The following is a 16,748-nucleotide window of genomic DNA, read 5'->3' as shown; positions in this document are numbered from 1 at the left end:
CATGGCAGTGGTAAATATCTATTGTACAATGTACCATTTATCTCATTCCTTAGGTTATTATGGTCAAGTAAGGATTGGTGAGCCTGCTCAATTGTTTGATGTTGTGTTTGATACGGGTAGTTCAGATTTCTGGGTCGTTTCAAATGATTGTCAAACAAAAGAATACTGTTTGAAGCATCGACAATTTCAACCAAAACTATCAAGGACATACAAAAGAGACAAAGGAGATCCATCCTTCAGTGTTCGATATGGTTCAGGATCTATTCATGCTCGTATTGGTCAAGATACACTGCGTATAGGAAGTGGCACTCTTCAAGACCAGTTTGTGGCAGATGCTACTGAGCTATCCACCATTTTTAAAAGGCTACCCATTGATGGGATTATGGGATTAGGGCTACCTAAGCTCAGTAAGTCTGATCCAAATAGACTAACTTTGATAGAAAGTATGGTGGATCAACAGTTGGTCGACAAAGCTATCTTTTCCATCTATATTCAACCCTTTGGTGGTCAAATTGATTTTGGAGGCATGGATCCTAACTTGTATACTGGATCTATTCACTATGCGCCCTTGACCAGCGACAACTATTGGGCAACACATATGAACAAAGCTTCGTTTGGTAATTATTCAATAGATTCACAATCTGTTATTGTTGATTCAGGTAAATGACTTCCCCTTCCAAGAAAAAAAAAAGACTCATGGCTTCATAGGCACCACACTGTTGATTACTTCTCCTGATCATGCGAAACAAATCCATGCTCACATAAAAGATGCTGTGACGAATGGAGATGGTACTTATTCTATACCTTGTCAAATGAAAGGAAAACTACCTGACTTGGTTATGTCTGTCTATGGCCAAGAACTAGTGATCACATCAGAAGATTATATATTGGCTCCTACTGTATGGAACAAGGCCATGTGCATGTCTGGTATTTCTGGTCAAGCAGTCAAGCGAAACCATTGGATACTAGGCGATGTATTCATGAAAGCATATTATACCGTAAGTAGATAGAACACAATAGGATCTAACTGTACATGTAGATATTTGATTTAGAGAACATGCAAATTGGTTTTGCAAAGAGTATAAGAGATCCTCAATTGACATTTGAAAAGTACGATGAATAAAGTTGCTTTTTTTTTTTCTTTCTTTTTTTTCTTTTTCTTATGTGTGGAGATCAACCACTGTTTCAACATAATGTACCCATAACTCAAGAAGAGTTTCATAAGGAACTTTACCGAGATTTATGTGATGCTCATTGCCATCCTCATGATGATATAGACAAACTCGCCTTGATTCCCCAACTCAAGACAGGTCATATTACAATTATGGGTGTTCGACAAGACGACTGGGACAGAGTATCCCAAGTAACAGAAGAGTGCAATCTGAAATATCAAAAGAGATGTGTTCCATGTTTTGGTAATGATCACAGTAACTATCATGTTTACATCGTATCTTAGGCATTCACCCTTGGTTTTCTCATTTTGTCATGACACAACAAGAATCTGAACTACAGACAAAAGAAGCTTATTATCAATCAATACTCCAATCACCTCAACCTCAAGAATTACAAGACATGGTCAATGCACTTGCTGACCCTTCTCCTTATGATACATGGTATACTCATTTACACCATAAACTGCAAGACCATCCAGAAGCACTGGTGGGTGAAATAGGCATTGATCGATCTGCTCGACTTTTACCTGGTGGTGCTATTGACTGGCATGGTAAAAAGCCTACTCAAGTTCATACTTCAGTCGACCATCAACTCGCTATTCTTGATATTCAATGTCAACTAGCCCGAGAACTTAACCGAGGTGTCAGTCTTCATTGTGTGCAAGGTCAAGGCCATCTATTTGACTACATGAAAAAGCAGTCGCTTCAATTTAGTACACGTCAACTAAGAAAACTAAACTATCAACCCAACACATTACGTGTCTGCCTGCATTCTTTCGGTGGTAGTCCAGCCACCATTACTCAGTTTATGGAACTCAAGGGGTTTGAGTTTTATGTTTCGTTTTCTGTGGCTATTAATGCACAACACCTTCCAGCTCATAAGATGCAAGCCTTGATTCAAGCTGTGCCTGAGGATCGTTTGTTGATTGAATCTGACTTAAATACGCCTGAAGGCATTGATATCTGTATGGTAGATATAGTTAAAATTGTAGCTGAAGCAAGAGGTTGGTCTATTGAACAAGTTGTCAATATCACCAATAAAAATTGGAAGCGATTTGTCCATTTTTGACGGTATGCCATCGTCATGCATGCTGAAACTCCGTTCCAAATTGGCCTGGGAAATGTATTTTTGTTTTGTTTTTTATTGATTGATTTAAGCACCCAAAGTAGGGAAAGCACTAGCATCTGATAAATTGACAGATCCTTGTTGACCACGATGATTGCCACTATGGCGGTTATTGCCACGACCACCACGACCACCGCGTCCACCACCGCGACCACCACCACTACTACTACGATGAGCAGGTTGATCAATTTCCAAATACACTTTTTCTTTCTTGTTCTTGTTCTTTAATTTTACTTCACTTTCCTACAAAAGACGTGAATTAAAAAAAGAGGACAAAGGTTTATTTGATAAATTTATTATTTTTTGTTTACCTTGCCAACAAAAAGACGTCTTTTTCTTTTTCAAGAACAACCGTGTTTTTCCATTGACTGTCATCAGCACCTTCGTTGGCTTGACGGCCTTGGTTAAGACGGAGATTGTGGCTAGCATTTTTCTTTTCAGCGAGATATTCATCCAAAGTCTTGGTATTATCTTCCGTGTCTTCGTTTGCACGAGCATGACGTGTTTCGCCAGCAGCAGGATCATTAGGATCCAATACGTCATTGGCACTATTTTTTTTTTTTTTTAGAAACTAGTCATGATGATGATGGTTTTTTTTTTACCCTTCAAATTCAGCAGTACCGGCTTCACCCCAACCTTGGTTGATTTTCTTTTCATTATCACTAAAATAATATAAGCCATGCATACTCATTTCACAGAGGGAACACTTACATAATACCAGTACCACTATGACGGTCAAATTGACGACCGCGACCAGTAAACTCTGAACGTCCTCCTCCAGCAGGTCGAGGTGGTCTTTGCTTGTTCGTTTCAGTCGTATCAATAGCAGCATTGGTTTCAGACAGGTTCTTACGACCACCACGATCACGTCTTGAAGGAGGAGAGACTAAAATACAATGATCAATCAAGAGTACAGACACACATACACACGCGTCATTTTATTATTTACCTGCAGGTTGTCTATGACTTGTTCTTCTCAAGTCGCGTCGGGTAGGTGGTTGAGGTTCACCTTTTTTTTCAACAGGCTTAGTGTTTCCGAGCTTATCAACTTCAGTTTCTTCTTCGCCCAAGAGGACACCAAAACGGTTATGTGTAAATGACATTTCTATATGAAAACAAAAACAAAAAAAAAGAAAAAGAAAAAAGAGGTGAGAAAATAGAAAAAACAAACGCCCTTTTTCATGGCTCTGGCTTATGCTTCTTCTCCAATCATGTCTGAGCGGGAATACAACTTTATTGTCTCTGTTCTTCTTATGGATCGCCGCTTAAATGTTAAAAGAGCTGCATAAATGCGTTTCAAAAAATCTAATTTTTTTTATTATTATTATTAAAGGTATACATCGTACAAGAGATTAAAGAGATGAATTTAAATGTCCGACGGCTTTGGTTGTATCAGGATCATAAGCACAAGCATGAGCATCAATCACCATCTCATTGATTAATGTTCTCAAGAAGGCTTGTTCATATTTTGAGTTTTCAAAGACGGTGGTTAGACTTTCAGAAGGGCAACGTAAGAAATTAGGTGCAAATACCATAGCAAGATTATTGACATTCATGAGTGTATGTTTGATAACTGAGGGATCCGCGAATTCCTATACAGAAGATATGAGTGTCTAGTATAAATATTCACCATATTTTACCTGTAAGAAACTAATGGTAAATAAAGCAATACGCCTGTTTGTGTCTGGTAATCGATTGATGATAGCAATCGCTTTTTCGGGTTCTTCAGCATATTGAATACAGTCCTCATAGTCCTTTGAAGACACAATGGGTTCAGCAAGGTCTCTTAGCCAGTATTTCAGCAAAGAAGCAGGCACATTGGGATCTGTGATACCAGTCGCATCATAATTGCCATTCTCAATGCGTACTCTCTATATAGTTGATGATATAAACATACATGGATACTTTGTGTGTAGTATATATGACTTACTAAATCAGTGACAGCATCTGCATCACCAGACACACGGAAGATACCTTCAGACATCTGTCCATGGGTCTCACGCACTGTGTTTGCTAAAAAGGGTACAATTTGAGGAATACATAATGGAGGATAACGATTGGCTTGTAATTGCATAATAAAATCCAAGGATTCACCAAACACAGATGGCTTAAAAGGTGCTTCTTTAGCTCGATTGATTTCTGCACTGGTCAATACTTTTCCCTTGGCTCCTCGAATACAGATACGTTTGAGTTTGATCGAGACATGCTGACTAAAGATGTCCACCTTGTTCTCTTCTACCTGGTGGTGTTGTTGTACAAAATCAGTCAAGTAAGATTCAAGGTTTTTTGAAGGAGGGAATGTGATGGTGACAATACAGAGCATTTCCCAGCCCTTCTTGATACTGTGACTGTGCGGATTATCTTCTAATTGTTTGCAGATCTGAACATAGATTTCATCTCGCATCTGTCCCTTAGTGATACCGCACGTAAGGATCGATTGAATGTCTTCAATATCATTGGAGTGACGAGATCGAGGTCTATCTCCCATAATCATCTGTAGTTGTTTGAAGCATTTTAATGCATCTTTATGAAGGTCTTTATTCAGCATCATCAAGGGTTGTTTGATGGAATCCTAAAATGATCAGCAACAGTATGTGTGTTAGGTGACTTACTTTAGTCCATTTCAGCATTTGATGCATAGGCACTCTTCTTCTGAATAAACCTCGTTTGTGGGTCGAGAAATACTTTTGAGCAAATCCATCAATAGCAAACCGAGTGATTTCTTGTTGTAAACCAGCAGGTAAAGTAGGTCTAGAATGACAGTCAATTGTCTATAGTCGCCCACTGACTTACTTTTCAGGCTGAGTGGCAAGTGAATATCTACTTTCTGAGGACCGAGAAACAAGGCTTTTGAGTGGATTGGATGATTTTGTAAAACTAGAAAAGGCTGAGAAATGAGATGCTCTTCTGGATGCTTTTGAATCATGGGTTTCCTGATCAAGCGTAAGTACATCAATGTTATGGACACAACTTACTTTTTGAACAGAACAATAGCTCTGTTTTCTACTGAATAAGGCAGATGAAAGTGAATGTGTATCTGTATTTTGTGGTGGCATTTGAATCATGACTCGGTCTATGTCTTCTTTACCACCGTCTGATGTGGATCGAGTATGTCTTTTGGTATCATGAGGATGGGGTAAATCGAGTGATTTGCTGTTGCGTTTCGAGATAGGTTCATGCATAAGGCTGGCAAATTCGTCTGGTAACTAGAGTCCATGAGTGAATCAGTTGTTTGGTGAGTGACTTACTTTAATATGAAGCAATGAAATGACATGCGCATCAGTGGGCTTGATCCAATTTGAGGTATTGGCACGTGTATGATAATAATAAGGCAGCTTGTTCTTTTCATCCCAGAGTTCCCACCAATCACTTTGTTGACTAGAGAGGAAATCAGTACATCATAAATCACTCCACACATCTCAATTTACATGATATGATTGGCTGGTTTAGTCCAAGAACCTTCACCTGTTGTCTATCCCTTCTATTGAATATGCCATAGTGTATAGAGAGAGTATAACTTACGAGATTAGCATAAAAACAATGGGTAGATATAGGATTGGGTATTTCAACCCATGCTTCTTCTTTTGTTGACATGGTAAATGAGTGACTAGAATAGATAAGATGAGAAAGGAATGAATAAATAAAAAAAAAGAAGAAGAAAAAATAAAGTGTCATACAAATTCAAGTGGGGTCTTAATACACGTGCAAAGGAGAAGAAGAAAAAAAAAAAAAAAAAAAAAAAAAAAAAACTCCTGTTGTTTAAAAGATGGATCATCTTAATGACCGTATACGTGATTTAGAGTTACCTTCTGGTCATTCATTATTGACATGGCGTCTTCAACAACAAGATTCAGAACCACCTAGTAATTACAACAGTGATACAGATGAACCAACACCTCGTCAACGTAATCCACAAGAAAAAGCAAAACAAGAAGTGGTACTTGATCAAGACTTTGCTTTTTCAAAACGATCTGTTTCTCGCGATGATTTCCAAACATTATGTGTGTTGGGTCGAGGAGCGTATGTGTATGCGTTGAATAGCATCTGTATTGATCATCATTAGGTTTGGTAAAGTATTCCTTGTCAAACATGAAAAATCAAAGGAATTGTATGCTATGAAGGTGTTGAAAAAGGCTTCTTTGGTATTGCATGGAAGACAGGCAACACAGGCAAAAACAGAAAGACAGATTCTAGAAGAAGTACGACACCCTTTTATTGTCAAGTTATGTTATGCATTTCAGACACCCACTGAACTCCATATGATTCTGGATTATGCTGTAGGGGGTGAATTGTTTCGCCATTTGGACCATGGTAAGATAACTAAATATATATATATACATATATAGACAGTGTATTGACCTATGTTTAGAGGGTATGTTCTCTGAAGATATGGTTGTGTTTTATGCGGCTGAAATATGTTGTGCTTTGGATCATTTGCATTCATTGGGTATCATGTATCGCGATTTGAAGCCAGAGAATTGTCTGTTGGACATGGAAGGACATATTGTATTGACTGATTTTGGATTATCCAAAGTGGCTGTGGATGGCAAGACAAACACGATTTGTGGTACAGCAGAATACATGGCACCAGAAATATTGAAAGGATTAGAATATGACATCACAGTTGATTGGTGGAGTTTGGGTATTTTGATTTATGATATGCTCACTGGTTCAGTAAGGAACATACAAAAGGAATCATCATTAGCATTTATATCTATTCTATAGCCTCCTTTTAGTTCAAGTAATCGTAAAAAGACCATGGATGCTATCTTGACAAAAAAGATTCCAATGCCCTATTATTTAACACAAGATGCCAAAGATATCCTGTCTAAGGTAAGTCAATAGGTTTATCGATGGCTGACTGATCTAGCATAGTTGTTGCGTAAAAATCCAAATGCTCGGTTAGGTGCTAAACCCAAGAAAGCAGACGCAATTCGCAAACATCGCTTTTTTCGTACAATAGACTGGATTGCTTTAGAGAACCGTCAATTAGATCCGCCCATTGTGCCTATTGTGGTAAGTGAGGCTATTTGACTGTATTGACTATAATGACTCACATACGCCAGACGGAACCTGAAAAAGCAGAGAATTTTGATCCTGTATTTACTGCAGAAGCACTTGTGGGTTCACCAGAAAATCATGATGTTCAGGCCAATAGTCATTTTCTTAATTTCAGTTATGTAGATGCATCTATACCATTGTAATGTGTACATATATATATATACACATATATATACATATATTCTTTTTATTACTATGACTATGACTGCTGTTGATCATTAGAGACAACAGTCAAATAATCATGCCATGGCGTAAATATAAACTCAAACTTGGGAACATATCGAGACTTGGTAGTAAACACGACTTTATCCACTTGATGACATACTATCGTAATGAGAGTGGTATAAACAGACGTCAATCGATGATAGCCATGCAAATATTTATCTGTTGTGATCTGAAGTGTCTCCATGGATCTCTGGCTTTTGACTGCAGTCTTGTAGACCAGAGACGCATTATCTTTCATGTTTAGTTTAAAAAACAAAGTTTTCATTTTGGCTGTCTCAATATTGAATGGGTTTAAATCAATCGATTTCAGTCTTGAGAGATGATGCAAGTCCAATACAGTGTTGTTGTGCTTGTCTAGGTAGACTTGGCAATCTTGCATAGACAGGTATTCAATGTTGGGCAAATACTCGTTGAGGGTAGAGAGAAGTGTGTCTTGAAGAGGCACATGCAGTAAGTCGGCATAGCGAATATTTTCCTTGGTGCTTGTGTCTGTCGGTTGAAACACAAAGGGTTTGCTGGCATAACAGTGAATTGTGCTTTCTTTATGGGCAACCGATTGGATCATGAGACATTGAAGACGACGACAAGAGATCAAGATACCTTTGAGTAGTTCAACAGGCAAGAATTCAGGTAACGAATCGTAGAGATACAGACAATCCATCAGTTCTGGCTGATTGGCTTTCTTGAAAGACGCAAGCAGGTCTGGCACACAGGTCATTGTACGATGAACATACATATGAACATGCGCCTTCAAGCGGTTTTTACGCACGTCCAGTTCAAGGCTCTTGAGATCCGTAGGACGAAGCGAAGAAAGACGGATATCGACTGTTGTGCAGACAGAAGGATGAAGCGACTTGATCTGGCCAAGGAAGCCCCATACGGTTGTCAATAGACTGGTGTTTTTAGACTGTCGAATGTCTGTAAAGAAACTATCCAGTTTGAGATACGTGATGTTCTTTAGACCTTGTCCAAACAGAGAAGCATAGGGACCAATCAGTGCATCATACATGGTATCGTCCATCAATTTGAGCTCAAAAGTATTCACTTGAGGTAGAATGAAATCCATCATAAAGGAAGCATAAGTAGGAGGTAAGTTCTGTGCCTTGAAACGGAAATCTTTCAAGACATGCGTGGGTTTAGACAGATCTTCTAAGAGGAGTGCTTCTAATGTCTGGTGTGTTTCATAATCCAACTTTTCTAGCGTAGGGCAGGCCAATAAGATAGACAGCACATTGAATTGATTTTCCTGCTGTTGTATCGTATGATCAGGCACAATGGTCAGGCACTTTAAGTTTTTAAAAGCGGACACATAGTCAAACACACGCATCCCATGCTGTTGATAAAACGGAGACTCCAAACCGCGCAGTTTCAAACGCTGAATGGTATCGCACAATCGATGCATATTGGACAGATACAAGTCTTTGATCAACACATCATGTCGATAACCAGACAAGACCATCTCTTGTAAATGAGACATATACTTCTTGTCCACATCCATCAGGCCAATCAAGAAAGTCAAGAGTTTTTCGCTGGATCCACCATAATACAGAGTGAGTGTTCTCAAGTGAGGCATCAGGCGAAACAAGTCAGTTAATTTTTGATCGAGGATGGGCTCAAAGCAAATGAGTTGGATATGTATCTCGAGTGACTTGACCCATAGACCCATCTTGACTTGATCTTTCTGTATTCTTGCAGCCAAAATGTCAGAAAAGCCCACACTTTGACAGAGGGTTTGTGTAGCTGCAGTTTGACTCGCTTTGCATATGGTTTGACATTCAGTAAGTGATTTCTTGGGTAAATATCGAAAGATGTGAAGGTAAATTTCTGTAGGCAGATTCTTAAACGACATGATTGAAAAGAAAGAAACAAAGAAAGAGATAAATAGACAACATTTTTTTATAGTGTTTGATTGAATCAAAAAAAAAAAAAAGTCGCATATGCAAAAAAAAAAAAAAAAAAAAAAAGTTCAATACCCGATATTCAAGAAGCCTGAACTTGTGTCAGGGACTTCTTTGAACCAAATTTGGAAAATTCACTCTGTCTCTCTTTCTCTACCTTACTGTTGAAAAAAAAAAATTTTTTTTTTCTTTTCTTTCAAATAAATAAATAGACAATATGGGTAACGTAGGTAGTCTATTAAAGTAAAAATAAGCCGAGTATTCAGTTTTTTTTTTTCTGTTTGGTTCTGGATCTAGGGAGCCAAGGCACAAATGAAGCGTGAGCGTAATGCTAAATCTGCCAAGAAGGAAAACTCTTCTCAGTTAAAGACAGTAAGTGAAGTCAAGTATATAGCGGTCTGTATTGACATACGATATAGAACCAAGCTGCCAAAAACATTATCTGCAAGACTTGTTTCCAAACTTTCCTCTGTACTTCTCGTGAAAAGGCGTAAGTACATGTCCTTCGTTATCACCAGAGTCAATTGACAGGGTTTATTTTAGTTTGACTGAACATGCCGAAAACAAGCATAGCAAGACATTGAAGGAATGCTTCCCTGGTAAGTTTTTTTTTTTTTTTTTTTAATATTCAGGGACAATTTCTAAAAAAAAAAAAAAATTGTTAGACTTCCAAGCTACTGCTTAAACATAAAAGTTTATTATTATGAATACATTGTCTTTTAATTCTTTAAAAAAAAAGAATGTTTTTTTTTTCTTTTTCTTTTGTGATGTGTGTATATATATATATATAAATTAAATTAAATCAAATTTAGTGTAAGGCAATAGCAGCTATAGCAGCAATACCTAAAGCAAATGCACTGGTACCTGCAAGAGAAGAAGCATCAGAAGTGCTTCCAGCTATATTGGCAGCAATGCCTGCAGAGGTAGAAGCAGCAGCAGGAGCTACGGTAGTAGTGGCAGCAGCAACAACAACAGAGGAAACAGGAATCGAGCTTGAAGCAACCATAGAAGAAGAAACAGCGGAAACAGTAGCATTGGTGGTACTGTTACTAGCAGGAACAGTGCCTTCTTTATATACTTGAACATTGTTACAAGCACCAGCGGGAGTCAAGGTATAGGCTTTCTTAAGAATAGGAATGACACGAATAGCAGCATCGACAGTAGAAGAATACAAATCATGTTCAAGAGAGATACCACCGACTTTAGCTGTCTTTGCATTATTGGCCCATTGAGTGACATTACCATCAATCCATTCTTGTTTATATGTGGCAGGGTTAGATTGAGCAGCCCAATCGTTGGTATCATAGTTCCAGATGATAGGAACAAAACCAAGAGCAGCAGCCACATCACGGACACGGTTATCAATATCACCATAAGGAGGTCTAAAGAAACGAGGAGACACACCTGTGACTTCCTTGATGGCCAATTCGTTCCATTTTAATTCAGCAACGATCTGTTCGTTGGTCAACGAAGTCATGTAGTTGTGGCTGTAGGTATGCATGGCAATTTCATGACCTGCCTTGTAGGCGCGCAAGACGTAATCAGGGAATTTGGTGACTTGGCCACCGACCATAAAGAAAGTGACCTTGATGTTTTCCTTATCGAGATAGTCATAAAGTTTAGGACTAAATTCAGAGGGTCCATCATCAAATGTAAGTGCCCATTGGTCTTTGGGACATTGGTAGAGATCGTCTTTACCGAAACAGCCAGTAAAAGTCCAATCACAGTAAGGATCTTGACCAGCTACTTCAGGTTGAGGACCTAGATGGAGATTAGTATTGATTTGTGTATATGACATGTCTTACTTTGTCCAGGAGCAACCTTATATACGGGAGCTTTGGTAATATTGACATTTTTGATCAATTCGAGCCATTCTGGCTTAGGCGTAGGAATGGAGCCAGGTTCAGGAAATTTTTCAGAGAAAGTGAATGTGGCAGCTGGGATAGTTTCAGCAGCTACATTCATAATTTTATGTGATCCAGGATGAGCATTGACAGCAGCAAGCGCGATGGTTGCCAAAACAAAGAGTTTTTGAAACATGTTGGTTAAAAGGAGAAAAGAAAGTTAAAAAGAGGGAGTAAGACAATAAGTTCAATGCGTGCTTCTCTTATATACAGTGAGAGGGATCAGTCAATAGGTACAGTTGAATTGTAATTTTAGACGGTACCACAAACTGAATTCTTGGAAGCAAATTCCTAAATTAGAATATACGTTGATGATGGATTCAAGTTCAACAAGGATAACTTCTGTAGATGCATGCTGGGTAGTTGACAATGGCCTATAAACTCCCCTCTTTTTTTTTCTTTCATCTAAACAAGCGATATGTGCTATTTTAGTTCTTGCAAAGCGAAAGAGCAAAAGAAATAAAAGAATGCCTATATACACGTTTTGCCCTTATCAAAATACACAAATCGTCTTCTTGTTTTTCTTTTTTCCTATGTATCTATTCTGTAAATTTATAATTAGGTAAAATTCTGTTTTTATACAGATTTAGGTTCATTGTTTTTTTCAGAGCTCCATGAAAGCATGCTACGAGCAATAGTAAGCTTAAAAAATGTAAACCTGTTGATTTTTGTCTAAATGGAGAAAAACAAAAACAGGAGATGACCGTAAAAGCAGTAAAGAAAATCATATTTTTTAAACAGTAATGGCGTGCAAATAAATACTAAATGACAAAACAAGCATTTTATCTGATAGAGACTTAATTAGAACTTTGACTTGTTTTTATAAAAAGCACATCTTACTCATTTACAAAAATAGGTACCTTTTTTTTTTAAAAAAAAAAAGGGTATCGCGATTTCCTTTAAGCGAGATTTCATTTGAATGCTCTGTCTCTCTTTCTCTCTTTCTCTCTCAATATTCAAGTTTGTGAGTTAGAGGCAGGCGTTTTAATAATTTAGCTTTGAAGCAATCGTTTATCAAAGAGCGGTATGTAATTGAGACGATACAGCCCATTTTGATGCATCCGATTCTTGGTTATATAATAGACGGATTAATATTTTTGTATTGTCCGACTTGAATGGACTTTCTGCACCATTTATAATAGTGCGCATCACTGTAATCTATTGGACTTTACATTTTTTTGAGTTTCATCATTTATCATGCACATACACAAAATGGCTGTCATCGGAGATTAAAAGCTATAAAAATGGAAGCAGCTCGATTTTCTTGTGGGGCATCAAAAAGCAAGTTCTTTGCTAAGAACTGCATAAAGAAGAATTTATTCAGCTTGGCTACAGTGACAAAAGCTGTAGATAGTTGCTTTCTGAGTCTATGGATGTAAAGAGGATAGCAAACTTGGTACTAAAATATTGAGCAAATAGGCAAAGATGTTTGCGAGGCTTTTCACTCATATCTCATCATGTTTACTCGAGAGTTGGCAAACAAATAATTTGGTCAAAAACTCTAATCTTTGACGCACATTCTGAGTATTTAAACTTGACAATAGCTCCGTTTTTCGTCTTGCAGCGTGTAAAAGAAGATTTTTTTTTTTTTTTTTTTTTTTTTTTTTAAATGTGTTTATTGATTGAGCCGCGTACACTAAGAGTAATAGTCAAAGTGAAGAGGCGGGTGCAATTAAAATGAAAGTTAATAAAATAAAGCGAAACACACTAGATAAAATAAACTAAACTAAAATAAATTATATAGAACAAAGTTACATGATTGAATGGCATTGATCCTCTTCAATAGTCTGACGAACATTGAATCGGATGCTTGCTAATATGGCCGTAGGTACAATGGGGGTCTTGTCAAAGATAAATCTCATATGAGCAAGCCAGATTTGTGAAAGAGTAATTATGAGGATTCTGTATGGTTTGATTCCTTTCCGTTGGCAGTACCAGATGTACGAGAAGTCCAGGGACAGAAGAGCCTCTTGGATATCAGATATTGAAGTGGTAGGCCAAAGAAACTCAAAGATGATTTCCTGCCATACCTTCTCTTTAGTTGGACAATGAAAGAGCATATGGTTAATAGAGTCAGTGGTAGTTAAGCACACCGGACAGAAGGGAGAGTCAAACACGTGAGGCATAATAAAATGTAAGAATCGACGATGAGGAATACACCCCAAGATATACCGGTATGTCACATTACGTTGAATGGTGGTAAGAGACAGAGACCAAAAGAATTTCCATTTCACTTCTGTAATATTTCTCAAGGCCAAAGGAGGAGCCATAGCCGAGAGAACTGACTGACGAAATGTCTTAGCCGATGCCTTGATACTACAAATACCTTGATCATCTTGAAACCGAAACTGGTTGATCAAAGGCGCAAATGAGACCGTCGAGTCTTCAAGTGGAGCAGGACTACATACAGAGCTAAAAAATGGCTGAAGTTTCAAACTCCCAGATGCAAGACCTTTGAAGACTGTGGAGGGAGTACGCTTCCAATAAAGTAGTGAAGGATCACGAGTATCTTTCCAGTGAACAAAGTTGAGTCTAGCATCAACTTGAAAGACATCTGACACCATCATTTTCTTGACACGTAGGGGGACAACGAAGGACGAAGAAGGGGGAACGTAAAGCACAGCTTGCAAAGGTAGGACCATAGCGGTAACAGTATTAAAAGAAGATTAGGAGTTGTCAAACGGGCTTTTTTCATGACTATGTACCCTTTGGTCGAATGGTCATTTTGATCAAATTTTACAAGCCGCTTTTTTTTTGTCTAAATGAATACCAAAGGTACCATGGATGTTAGTAAACACTGTTTGTAGGTGTTTGGAGTACAAATGCGTGCATGAACAGGCTTTGTACTCTCTTTGTCTAGTTACACAATCCTGTTTATTTATCTGCTCTTTGAAGGATGTAATATCATTATTGGTTAAGCCAATGCATAGAAAGCATCTGAGCGCTTCTCTGATAGAGAAAGATGCACCTGTTTTAGGATGAAGAGTGTGCTTTGTGCAATGTAGTAAAATCAATGATACCTTTGCCTAAAAGCGAAATGGTTTAGATAAAATATTTTTTTTCTTAACAAATGCTTACAGGTACAGCCCTTTTGAGATACATACAAGAATGGTCACTTTTTGCTATAAACATAATGGTGTTTCTCAATGAAAATTGCTTTCGTACTATCAAACCAATTGCATGGAATCATGCTTTTCGAAATAGATTGCATAAGCATTTTCTCGGGAAAAAGAAAAGCATCAAACGACATAATGTACCTATACGAATCAAGCAAGCCTACTTTCTTCTGACTCGGTTGATTTCAGTCCTGTTAAAACCTTTTTTGTTGGTGGCCAAGAAGACTACTCTACAGAAATAACTAAGGCATGTTACATATATGCTCTTTTCAAAATAGGGTTGTCATGACTCTTGAAAAATTCACTGATTGGCACTGGATGTCACTTGGTTGCCAAAAAAGTAAAAACATAAGGATGTGATTTTTGTCAAGTCACAGATTAATCCCGGGGCCAACAAAACAAGTCTTTTTATCCCGTCTTTTTTATTAGTATTCCCGTACTGCACATTCTTTTTTTTTTCTTTTTTTTTTTTTATAGAGAACACCTTCACGAAAAAAAAAAGAAATGCATCGTTTAGCTAGTCGTTTAACTCAAGTGACCAAAACCTCTTCTTTAGGTAAATAGTACTTTTTATGTGTGTGTGTGTGTGTGTGTGTGTTGGTATTCACCTATTATTCTAGGTTTTCATACTTCTGCTACTAGTTCAGCCATCAGTCGTTTCAACTTGCCAGCCATGAGTCCTACTATGACTGAAGGTACCATTCATAAATGGATGAAGAAAGAAGGTGAATCTTTCTCTGCTGGTGATGTTCTTTTAGAACTCGAAACAGATAAAGCTCAAATTGACGTTGAAGCTTCTGAAGATGGTGTTTTGGCCAAGATTATTGTAAGTTCAAGATAAAAGTCACTCTTACCTATCTCTTTTTTTTTAAAAAAAAAAAAATAGCTTCCCGATGGTGGTAAGGGTTCTGTCAACAGTTTGATTGCTCTTATTGCTGAGGAAGGAGACGACATTTCCAATATTGAAGTGCCTGCTGATGATGCTGCCCCTGTTGAAGAAAAGAAAGGTAAAGTTTATGGATAAACGAGTGATGTCTAAACCAAAGTCCCTCTATCTCTAGAGGATGCTCCTGCTGCTGCTGCCACACCTCAATCTGCTCGTACACCTGCTGTTGCACCCATTTCTCACCATGATATTGATACAAGCAAGCTCAAGAAGCCTTTGTCTCCTGCTGTTTTGAACTTGGTTTTGAAGTATGGTATTAAGGATTTGGATAGCATTAAGCCATCTGGTTATGGTGGTCGTATCTTGAAGGGTGATGTCCTTGCTCATCTTGGTCTTATTGCTCCCAAGCCTGCTCCCAAACCTACGCTTACTGCTGCTCCTCCCAGAGATCAAATTGTGTTTGCCAAGGTAAGTCTATATATCTTATGCAACCAACGTCACTCATTCAATATATATATTTATGTATGTATAGACTGAAAAGCCCGTTGAAAAGGCTGTCAAGAAAGAACCTCTTCCTTCTTTTATTCAAAAACAAGTGGTTGTTGATGATCTCTTCAAGTTGCGTCAATCTTTGAATGGTAAAAAAAGAAAAAACAAGGTTGACAACACAATAACTCATTCTATATATATATATACAGAACAACATGGTACTTTTGTCAGTGTGAATGACTTTATTGCTAAGGCTGCTGAACGTGCCTTGCAGGATGTCACTGCCAATCAATCCAACAAGGCTATCAAGAACCCTGTTGTCTATGGTACCTCTGCTTCTGCTTTCTCTGACAAATATACAGGTGGACAATTCAAGTAAGTTTCCGATCCACACGATCATAGGCTCAATAATAATAAATAGGATCTTCAACTTGGCTGAACCCACGTATGATTTCATTACAGATGCTTATGAACCAGCTAAACCTTATGTGATGACAGTTGGTAGTCATCAACGTATCGTCCCACCTACACCTAAGCGCTCATCTGATCATGAATTGCTTGATTTGATTGATTATCTCGGTGGTCAATCGACCAAGAAGGTTCAAGAAGAGCGTCGTGTCCAACTCACTACCAAGTCTGCCACATTAGATTTCTCAACTCAACCCAAGCAACTTCAATACCATGTCCAAGTCAAGTTAGATGGCGGTGTACCTGGAAAGATTTTGGGTGATCAAAAAGCAAATGCTTTCCTTGACCGTGTTGAATATTATGTTAGAAATCCTACTGAATTAGTTGTATAATAAAAGAAGGAGAAAAAAAAAAAAAAAAAAAAAAAAAACTCCCCTTTCTTGACTGAGCCACAAAAAAAACA

General features: G+C 37.9%; 9 protein-coding genes across 9 annotated transcripts; 5 read left to right on the top strand and 4 right to left on the bottom strand.

Annotated features, from left to right (window-relative positions):
• Positions 1 to 28: 28 nt before the first annotated feature.
• B0P05DRAFT_471217 (aspartic peptidase domain-containing protein) lies at positions 29 to 1,123 on the top strand (the record flags this gene model as incomplete). Its single annotated transcript, XM_051574605.1, has 3 exons — positions 29 to 659; positions 709 to 998; positions 1,040 to 1,123. 3 exons carry the CDS (start codon positions 29 to 31, stop codon positions 1,121 to 1,123), a joined length of 1,005 nt encoding a protein of 334 aa, XP_051434350.1.
• B0P05DRAFT_615024 (TatD family) lies at positions 858 to 2,241 on the top strand (the record flags this gene model as incomplete). The annotated part of the gene is made up of 2 exons (XM_051583409.1): positions 858 to 1,427; positions 1,562 to 2,241. The coding sequence occupies exons 1-2, from the start codon at positions 1,163 to 1,165 to the stop codon at positions 2,239 to 2,241; spliced, it is 945 nt and encodes a 314-aa protein (XP_051434349.1). The 5' UTR covers positions 858 to 1,162.
• An 84-nt stretch (positions 2,242 to 2,325) lies between these two features.
• Positions 2,326 to 3,430, bottom strand: B0P05DRAFT_604132 (uncharacterized protein; the record flags this gene model as incomplete). Its single annotated transcript, XM_051583312.1, has 5 exons — positions 3,248 to 3,430; positions 3,010 to 3,184; positions 2,901 to 2,960; positions 2,610 to 2,846; positions 2,326 to 2,536 (listed from the first exon to the last, which is right to left on the bottom strand). Exons 1-5 carry the CDS (start codon positions 3,399 to 3,401, stop codon positions 2,326 to 2,328), a joined length of 837 nt encoding a protein of 278 aa, XP_051434348.1. The 5' UTR covers positions 3,402 to 3,430.
• A 61-nt stretch (positions 3,431 to 3,491) lies between these two features.
• B0P05DRAFT_543352 (uncharacterized protein) lies at positions 3,492 to 6,001 on the bottom strand. The gene is made up of 8 exons (XM_051578427.1): positions 5,821 to 6,001; positions 5,727 to 5,770; positions 5,547 to 5,676; positions 5,092 to 5,504; positions 4,911 to 5,049; positions 4,229 to 4,870; positions 3,939 to 4,169; positions 3,492 to 3,890 (listed from the first exon to the last, which is right to left on the bottom strand). Exons 1-8 carry the CDS (start codon positions 5,971 to 5,973, stop codon positions 3,651 to 3,653), a joined length of 1,992 nt encoding a protein of 663 aa, XP_051434347.1. The 5' UTR covers positions 5,974 to 6,001; the 3' UTR covers positions 3,492 to 3,650.
• Positions 6,002 to 6,064: 63 nt separating this feature from the next.
• Positions 6,065 to 7,502, top strand: B0P05DRAFT_470998 (kinase-like domain-containing protein; the record flags this gene model as incomplete). The annotated part of the gene is made up of 6 exons (XM_051574589.1): positions 6,065 to 6,318; positions 6,362 to 6,609; positions 6,668 to 6,972; positions 7,024 to 7,131; positions 7,174 to 7,314; positions 7,365 to 7,502. 6 exons carry the CDS (start codon positions 6,065 to 6,067, stop codon positions 7,500 to 7,502), a joined length of 1,194 nt encoding a protein of 397 aa, XP_051434346.1.
• On the bottom strand, positions 7,265 to 9,509 carry B0P05DRAFT_117714 (uncharacterized protein). Its single transcript, XM_051572981.1, has 2 exons — positions 7,360 to 9,509; positions 7,265 to 7,306 (listed from the first exon to the last, which is right to left on the bottom strand). The coding sequence occupies exon 1, from the start codon at positions 9,431 to 9,433 to the stop codon at positions 7,559 to 7,561; it is 1,875 nt and encodes a 624-aa protein (XP_051434345.1). The 5' UTR covers positions 9,434 to 9,509; the 3' UTR covers positions 7,265 to 7,306; positions 7,360 to 7,558.
• Positions 9,510 to 9,637: 128 nt separating this feature from the next.
• Positions 9,638 to 10,233, top strand: B0P05DRAFT_543337 (At2g23090 like protein). Its single transcript, XM_051578426.1, has 5 exons — positions 9,638 to 9,708; positions 9,780 to 9,854; positions 9,902 to 9,972; positions 10,026 to 10,081; positions 10,148 to 10,233. The coding sequence occupies exons 1-5, from the start codon at positions 9,700 to 9,702 to the stop codon at positions 10,165 to 10,167; spliced, it is 231 nt and encodes a 76-aa protein (XP_051434344.1). The 5' UTR covers positions 9,638 to 9,699; the 3' UTR covers positions 10,168 to 10,233.
• On the bottom strand, positions 10,234 to 11,619 carry B0P05DRAFT_543334 (uncharacterized protein). Its single transcript, XM_051578425.1, has 2 exons — positions 11,288 to 11,619; positions 10,234 to 11,243 (listed from the first exon to the last, which is right to left on the bottom strand). Exons 1-2 carry the CDS (start codon positions 11,520 to 11,522, stop codon positions 10,291 to 10,293), a joined length of 1,188 nt encoding a protein of 395 aa, XP_051434343.1. The 5' UTR covers positions 11,523 to 11,619; the 3' UTR covers positions 10,234 to 10,290.
• A 3,333-nt stretch (positions 11,620 to 14,952) lies between these two features.
• B0P05DRAFT_543325 (uncharacterized protein) lies at positions 14,953 to 16,699 on the top strand. Its single transcript, XM_051578424.1, has 7 exons — positions 14,953 to 15,058; positions 15,123 to 15,328; positions 15,389 to 15,509; positions 15,564 to 15,856; positions 15,921 to 16,026; positions 16,087 to 16,252; positions 16,299 to 16,699. Exons 1-7 carry the CDS (start codon positions 15,007 to 15,009, stop codon positions 16,675 to 16,677), a joined length of 1,323 nt encoding a protein of 440 aa, XP_051434342.1. The 5' UTR covers positions 14,953 to 15,006; the 3' UTR covers positions 16,678 to 16,699.
• The last annotated feature ends 49 nt before the right edge of the window (positions 16,700 to 16,748 follow it).

This window comes from Gilbertella persicaria (genome assembly GCF_025201335.1).
Source record: "Gilbertella persicaria strain CBS 190.32 chromosome Unknown B0P05scaffold_22, whole genome shotgun sequence".
NCBI lineage: Eukaryota > Fungi > Mucoromycota > Mucoromycetes > Mucorales > Choanephoraceae > Gilbertella > Gilbertella persicaria.
This window is presented reverse-complemented; position numbering and strand designations above follow the sequence as displayed.